This window comes from Hibiscus syriacus, unplaced genomic scaffold (assembly GCF_006381635.1).
Source record: "Hibiscus syriacus cultivar Baekdansim isolate YM2019G1 unplaced genomic scaffold, ASM638163v2 tig00110890_pilon, whole genome shotgun sequence".
Taxonomy (NCBI): domain Eukaryota; kingdom Viridiplantae; phylum Streptophyta; class Magnoliopsida; order Malvales; family Malvaceae; genus Hibiscus; species Hibiscus syriacus.
In genome coordinates this window covers 13024795-13033804 of record NW_024062900.1, presented here as the reverse complement: position 1 = coordinate 13033804, position 9010 = coordinate 13024795, and the positions used below count along the sequence as shown (strand labels likewise).

At 31.1% G+C, this 9010-nt stretch overlaps 1 protein-coding gene across 1 annotated transcript; it reads right to left on the bottom strand.

Moving 5' to 3' along the window:
- Positions 1 to 384: 384 nt before the first annotated feature.
- On the bottom strand, positions 385 to 882 carry LOC120144607 (glutaredoxin-C6-like). Its single transcript, XM_039158638.1, has one exon. It carries the CDS (start codon positions 859 to 861, stop codon positions 385 to 387), a length of 477 nt encoding a protein of 158 aa, XP_039014569.1. The 5' UTR covers positions 862 to 882.
- Positions 883 to 9010: the final 8128 nt, after the last annotated feature.

The following is a 9010-nucleotide window of genomic DNA, read 5'->3' as shown; positions in this document are numbered from 1 at the left end:
AGTGATGTAAATGCACACGGGAAAATATATAATCAATATTATACATATATATTTATATTAAAGTTTATGCAACATAAATTATTAATTAAAATAACCAATAATAAGCAAATTTGAGTGGCTCTGAGATGCTCAATAATTTGTAACCAACCCCACTTTAAATAGCCCGTTCCACTCATTGTTCTTTCTCTAAACTCAGTTTAATCCTCTCCCCCGATCGAAGCTGCAGAAACTCTCTCTTTTGGAAGTGGACTGCATGAATTTATGTTTATCGACTTATAAAATGAAAGGAACAACCCCAAATTGAAGAAGCGTTAAAAAAGAAAGCTTGATCGTTACATGATTCTTAATGCGATATTTAATAATTATAATAACAGTGCTTATATGTCATACACAGAAAGCACCAACTTCGACCAGCTTTGGAACGAGGAGGCCACTTAGATGAAGAGCCATGAGGGATTCTAGGCCGCCAATGCCGGTTCCACCGATGAACACCGCGGGGGAAGGGATCCGAGGGGAGACACTATATTGAGCGGGCGGCGCCGGAGGAGGGAGGGAAGCCATCTCACGGTCATCGAGTTCAATGACAGTAGGGTGAACCCCGATGGTGGCCAAGAGCTTTTTCATGACGTGACACATGCAACAAGACGATCGGCTGAAGATGATGACAGGGTGCTCCGATATCAGCCTCCTGAGTCGCGTCTCCGTGAGCTCGTACTGTTCAATTGAGAGACAGCCGCTGATGGCGGTTGTTGTGATTGTGGTGGCGCTCATGGGGATGCTGTTGGAGGAAGAGGAAGAAGGTGGTGGTAGTGATGTTAGATCAAGCTGCACAACGTCACTTGAGCAACTTAGGCTTTGCATTGCTGATAGAGAAACAAGCTTTCTTTTATATATATTGTGGTAATGTCGACCGCGAAAGTAAGTGGGATGAGAGACTTAAATATAAAACAAGTGGAGCATAGGCTATTATAATTTCTTACATCATCAAGTACTGCAATAAATAGCTTCGCTCTTATTTTTGGGATTATGGGATTATTAAAAGGAGCATTAAATTCTCATTTCAATTTTTATATTATTTTAATTTAGATTACTTTTATTTTAGATAATTTATAAAATAAAATATTTTAAATTTAAATTATATAATTAAATTAATTATCAATATCTAATTTATGTATTAAATTTATTATACAAATAATTCAAACTAAATAATGTAGAGTTTTATTACGAGATGATTCTTCATCTTCATACTCTTCTTCTTCATTTCTTCTACTTAGGCCCTTATGTCCCTTATTTTTCACGTGAGTCGTTCCCCAAAAATATCTTCCCATTTTCTTCTTCTTCAGACTCTTATTCTTCATTTCTTCTACTTAGCCAATATCAAGCTCTAAGGAAACATAAGCCTAGATTGAAGCAATCAAGGTAAGAAATATATTCTTCATCTTCTAAGCTTCCATTAGAGCCATAAATTTCAAGGTTTGACTTAGTTTTTAAAAAATGGGTTTTTATGAGTTTTTAGAAATCAAGTGTTTTAAGTCATTTTAGGAGAGTGTTTGAGTTGTAGGGAACGTATCTAAGATTTATCCAACACTAGTTAAGTAAGTAATTCATTTTTATTCCTTGATTAGTTAAAGAGGTTGAAAAGAGAGTTCAAGCCAAGGGAAAAAGAAGAGTACTAGTGGATCCCTAGTTGATTCAAGAAGTGTTCTAGCATCCAAAGAATCTCGGTAACACACTATTAGCTTTTCCATACCAATTTTAGGATCATTAAAAGAAGTTTAGCTTGAAAGTTGAGTATGAGCATGTTTATTAGCCTTACATGGTAGATTTTATGTTTAATGTTTTTAGCATGTTTCTAAGCCTTATTTATACTCCCTTAATATAACATAAGACTTTAAGAATGTTTGGGGACTTCACTAGGGTTTTTGGGATTGAAAATTGAAGTTTTTTGTGCTTGTTTTATGACTTCCGCAGGTAGAGTATCTATACTATATGGTTAGTATTGATACTTGTTCTTCATTTCTGGGTAGAAACGTGTTTTATGGGCAGAAGTATCGATGCTCTTCCAAGAGTATTGAAAATTTGAGTCATAGTTTCGAAACTAGGCATAACAGAATGTTTAAAAGTATCGGTACTTATATAAAGTATCAAAAATTTTGCAAAAGTATCGATACTCTTGGGCTAGCATCGATACTTTCAGTCTGTTTTGGGCAAAAATGTCAGTTTTGGGCAAAAATGTCAGTTTTTGAGGGATTTAGACACGAGGTACCCGAATACTTCATTATATCATCAAATAAGACTACAAGTGGAACAATATTAATGTTAATTCAAATGTAGAAGCCAAATAATTAGGGAGAAATAAGACTAGCCTTGTTTGAATGCTTGGAAAATAATTCAAACACTCGAGTTCCTTTATAAAAGCTAGTGGAGTCGAAAATATAGATGCAGTCCGGATATATCCTTAGGTAGGGCACAAGGCCTTTAAAACCGACAAACTAAGGTTTGGGCCTGACACTCGCAAGGGGTGGGTTAGTCAAGGCTATGGTGTCCGATACAGAATTTCGGGGGTCATATCTCAGTAGACTAGAGGGGGTGCGTGAGCTCCGAGATGCAGTAATCCCTCAGCCGCACCATGATGTCTACAATAGCATAGAGAGTGAGTATATCAAGGATATTCACTAAGCATATTAGATCAATAGACTTGATAGCTAGCCTTTCAGTGATATACAGTTAGTATGTTTCAGCAGTTAGTGTATCGCTAAGCTAGTTAGCTCAGCCTTTAGATTGTTTTCGTGGGCAGGTCAGTAGATCCTTAGCAAGTGAGGAGAAGTAGAAAAACCAAAATCAAGTTCAGACCAGTGCATATTCAGAGTACGTCTCAGCATTTTTGAAAGGGCATGTATATTTGTAAGTTTTATTGTCCAGTTAAGTCGTAGTTTCAGTAAAGCGGTATGTATCATTTTTGTAAAGTGTAAATATTTTAATTTGGAGCTCTTCATTGTAAAGATTTTATTTTTTTTCTTCAATTTATTTTACAATTTTTTTATATTTAAAGAAAATAAGAAAAAGTGGTCAACAACTTGGTTCTGTATAGTACCTTAAACCGGTCGATTGTGTGTAGTATTGGTCTAGAGTATTACACTTGATCTTATTAAGGATCTAGTACCTCAATCTAATGGAACAATTGATTATTAATAGATGATGTAGTTATTTTGATTTAAAAAATGTTTGAAATTATACGTTTGAAATAATTCACTTTTTACTGTTAAATTGATTATTAATAGATCACTAAGAATGAATAGGTGTAACCATGGGGAGTAGAAGAGAAGAAATTACGCTTCTCGTGATCAAGACATTTACCTGCTACAATGTCATTTCAAATATTATCATGATAAATATGTTAAATGAGTTAGATATATATAAATAATATTTTATGAATTAAAATTATTAAAATAGAATATAAAATATTTTCATCAAATATGAAAGTATTTTTTATATAATACTAGAGTATAATATAATATATGTTTAAAGATAATTTTTATACATTTAATATTAAACGTTCATACCTTTAATATTTTAATATTTCAATCTGAAACTTAAAAAAATAATAACAATTTCTCTATTTCCAATAACGGATTCATGCTAAATAAATATGAAAGTAAGAACACATTAAAACGTGCCCATAATGTCTTATTAAAATACTATTTTTTACCAACAATAAGTTGGTTTAGTGAGATGAGATAATAGGTCCCTTAAGTAATGTTAGGAGTTCAAATATTGACGTTTGTAAATAGAGCAAACTGGGTTGGGAGGATCGCTCTCGCCTCTACAGTACCCAATCTGAATTAGTCGATTAATAGATCAGATACATGTGATTAATTAAAAATATACTATTTTTAACTAAAAATATACTCTTTTTTAACTGAAAATTTTAATACGTGGGATCTGGGTTTTATTTTGTGTCTCTACGGGTCATGAATTGGAGTATCCCACTAAAGGAGCACCGTTGATGGAGGTAAATGAATATGCTGTCTGCCTTTGGATGAGATCTGACCAGCGAAGGGAATTGCATCACCTCAGGTCCCATTTTACCGTCTTCCCAAGCTGATTTAGTCATTTCAATTTTTATAAGTATGAAATGATTAATATTATTGCCTGGTTTTTTTGTACTAAAAAAGTTTAGATTAACATGGTTTTCTCAGGTCAGGACATTCTTAAGATTTAATTAAAATTTACATAGTAATTTATAGATTGTTTACTAAAAAAAGATAGTAAGATTCAATCTTGACCTTAAAAACTCAAATTTCTTAATTCTAATCACTTGTACCAACATTTATTGACAAGTATTTGAGCATATGTATTAAAGTTTATTTTGATAAATTGTATTCAAGTTTGTTACTATATGTAAATAGTGTGCAAGTTTTTTCTCTCTAACTTTATTTTAATGTTATTATATAAAAAGAATTTAAAATTATATTAATATCATAATAATTATTTTTAATTATAATTATATAAACATATTGATAATAACTTTATTTTTTTATTATATTAATTTTAATTATAAAATTTTATTAATATCTGTTTAGAGGCTACCAACCATCTCATAATAAACTCTCAAATATCATATAATTTATTGATGCTCAAACCCAGGATCTCTAGGAATAACAATCGCCTCTTTCACCACACTGAGGTAGTTTAGTTCGTGCTAGTTATATATATATATATTGTTTTAGAAAATAAGTAAATAATTAACACAAACCAAGCAACCTCCATACTAAAGAAATTGTTATTATTTTTTCAGGTTCCGAGTTTGATCACCATGAATGTCAGGGGTGTAAACGTTCAATATCAAATGCTTAAAAGTTATCTTTAAACAGATACTAGGATGTTCACAGTCGGTTAACCGTACTGTTTTATCTAAATGGTCGGTTAATTGTTATAACGGTTATTAAATTTTGTTAACCATAACCTAACCATCAAGAAACGGTTAACCGCTAACGGTTTGGTTATAGGGTAACCTATGGTTAACATATTACAATTTTTTTTAAACATAACACAACTTAAAGTTTTCAAATTTTCGTAAAATTTATGATGATGGAAACATATATATTTTTAAAAATCTTATTTATTTATAAATGTATTTTATTTTATAAATATATATTATGAGGTATATTCATTTTTTTACAATTTAAAGTCTTGTGTGTATATTTATATTTTGTAATTTAAAATAATATATTTCTTTTGTGTATGTTTGATTTAATATGATCCTATATAAAATAAATATGATAACTAAAAAATAGGACGAATCATTTTTTATTTTATTTTTAATTATATTCTCTAAAAATATAATTAATTAATTGTAATTTATTAACGATTAATTAATGATTACCATTTATTAAAATTCATTAACTGTAATCGTTAATAGATATTTTTAACGTTTTGGTTAATTAACCTATAAAATATAACGTTTACATCAGTTAATGGTTACAACTAATGGTAATGGATTAATTTGAACACCCCTAACAGATACTACATTGTACTTACCTTATATTAATAAAAAAATATAATAAATCTTAAATAAATATAATTTAAATAAAAAATAAAAGTATTTTTTAATAATGAGTATTATTGAATGTAAAATACTTCAACTTTAGATAATTTGTTTGAAAATGGTATCAAACAATTGAAAATATTATATATAGTATCACTCAAATATTAGAAGAAAATATTTTCAAAAATTATTTTTTAAAACCATTCTTTTAAAATTATTTTTAGTGAAACAAGCATATCTTAATATGAGGTATGATTTATTTACACAATATAAAATTTACTTTTTTATTTTTTTTAATTATTAAATAAATAAAAATGGATGATTGAGATTAACATAAAAAATAAGAAGATTTTATAAAAAAAAAAAATTGATTGTCGACATACTGTTTAGTAGGAAGAAGCCTTTTTATACTTTTTTCCTCCTAGCGTTCTTGTAAATAAAAAATAGTTAAGAATGCTTAGGTCTGTAAATGAACTGAATGAAGATATATTTATAATTAGTTCGTTTAACTTTAATAACTCAAAATTAATATACATTTAATATCTGATTTGTAGGATAATTGTATGAGAACACATTTTTTTTAATATACAGTGTATTTTATTTCGGCTGTCATATAATCCAAAGGCGTGAATAGTTATAAATACTTTTGATAAGATGCAACCGCAAAATCACATCTTTATCTTATATGATTAAAATGGATATATTTTTTAAATTTTAAAATTTTAATTAAGTTTTAAATAAATATTTTTATCATAAAATGACCCTACTTTCACATCTTAAATTTAACATATTGTTTGTGTTGGAACAACGTAAATGGACTCTCAGTAATTTATATAACTCGAAATATTATTAATACGAGGCAAAATGCGTTACAACGACGTATCACAATATGACAACACTACAACACTACAACACTAGTTGCGGCTAGTTTACAGACACAACCTCACTATTCTAAGCTTTGCTAAGCTTCACCCTCTTTCTCTAATAGCTTTGCTAAGCTATTTTTCATTCTGGCTTTTCTAAGCTATCTTCATATTCATTCTCTTTCACTTTGCATACATTTATATTAATGCTAAAGATATATTTATAAGGGTAATTAACCTCCTTAGTGAAAGATCTAGGCATTTCCAAATTCTTCTTGTATTGCCATATGGAGTTTCTTGTCTTAATGAAATTCCCTTTCATCATCAATTGTCACATGTTTATTTTCCATGCTTAGTTCTTAAGTAAATCAAGATCATGCTTCATTAATCAAGAATCTTCTAGCGTTTGCCACCTTTTGCCAAGTGTGTTGCGAACTTTGACAATTTCAAACTTTGACAATTTCAAACTTCATGCAACTATATCATCTTGTTGCCTCTTTAATTTATTTTCTTTTGCCAACATTGATTTCCATAATGTTCAAGAATTATCCATGCCTTGCCAGCATAAGTAGTAAAATTAGATTTTAATTCTAACACTCCCCCTCAAATCTGATTTTTCATTCCGAGCTTTTCTTTGAGTCGGTTGAATATATATGCCCTCAATGGCTTTGTGAAAATGGCTGCAAGTTGATCTTCAGTTTTGCAGTAAATTAGCTCCACAATTTTATTCTTCACCTGCTCTCGTATAAAGTAATACTTTGTATCGATATGTTTGCTTCAGCTATGGGAGACTGGATTCTTGGCAAGTGCATGCTGCTGTGACTATGTATTCTTCTTTATTTTTTTCAGCAGATTTTTGCAAAATCTTCCACGCTTGTTTTGCGGTCTTCGCATCAGAAATTTTTTCAAAGGTAGATTCGTTCACTCCTTCAAAAATAAAGAACAACGTTCTTTCATCTTTTTTCCGGGATTCCTTCAATTCCTTCTTTTCTTTATTGGTCAGGACTGCTTCTGCTGCTGCATTTTCAGGCTCGGTGTAACCATCTTCAATGATATCCCAACAATCTTCGGAGCCTAGTAACGCCTTCATTTGAATGCTCCAATTGTCATAATTCGTCTTTATCAATCTCGGGATTTGAGGTTGAATCATGTTGGTTATCTTTTCCACCACGTTAAACTCAAACCAAGCACTGATACCACTTGTTGGAACAACGTAGATGGGCTCTCGGTAATTTATATAACTCAAAATATTATTAATACGAGATAAAATACGTTACAACGACGTTACCCAATATGACAACACTACAACACTACAACACTAGTTGCGGCTAGTTTACAAACACAACGTCGCTATTCTAAGCTTTGCTAAGCTTCACCCTCTTTCTCTAATAGCTTTGCTAAGCTATTTTTCATTCTGGTTTTTCTAAGCTATCTTCATATTCCTTCTCTTTCACGTTGCATACATTTATATTAATGCTAAAGACATATATTTATAAGGGTAATTAACCTCCTTAATGAAAGATCTAGGCATTTCCAAATTCTTCTTGTATTGCCATATGGAGTTCCTTGTTTTAATGAAATTCCATTCCATCATCAATTGTCACATGTTTATTTTCCATGCTTAGTTCTTAAGTAATTCAGGATCATGCTTCATTAATCAAGAATCTTCTAGCGTTTGCCACCTTTTGCCAAGTGTGTTGCCAACTTTGACAATTTCAAACTTCATGTAACTATATCATCTTGTTGCCTCTTTAATTTCTTTTCTTTTCTTTTGCCAATATTGATTTCCATAATGTTCAAGAATTATCCATGCCTTGCCAGCGTAAGTAGTAAAATTAGATTTGAATTCTAACACTCCCCTCAAATCTGATTTTTCATTCCGAGCTTTTCTTTGAGTCGGTTGAATATATCTTCCCTCAATGGCTTTGTGAAAATGGCTGCTAGTTGATCTTCAGTTCTGCAGAAAATTAGCTCCACAATTTTATTCTTCACCTGCTCTCGTATAAAGTAATACTTTGTATCGATATGTTTGCTTCGACTATGGGATATTGGATTCTTGGCAAGTGCACGTTGTTGCGGCTATGTATTCTTCTTTGTTTTTTCAACAGATTTTTGCAAACTCTTCCACACTTGTTTTGCGGTCTTCGCATAAGAAATTTTTTCAAAGGTAGATTCGTCTACTCCTTCAAAAATAAAGAACAACGCTCTTTTATCTTTTTCCCTGGATTCCTTCAATACCTTCTTTTCTTAATTGGTCAGAACTGCTTCTGCTGCTGCATTTTCAGGCTCGGTGTAACCATCCTCGATGATATCCCAACAATCTTGGAAGCCTAGTAACGCCTTCATTTGAATTCTCCAATTGCTATAATTCGTCTTTGTCAATCTCGGGATTTGAGGTTGAATCATGGTGGTCATCTTCTCCACCACGTTAAACTCGAACCAAGCTCTGATATCACTTGTTGGAACAACGTAGATGGGCTTTCGGTAATTTATATAACTCGAAATATTATTAATACGAGGAAAAATACGTTACAACGACGTTACCCCAATATGACAACAATACAACACTACAACACTAGCTGTGCTACTTTACAAACAC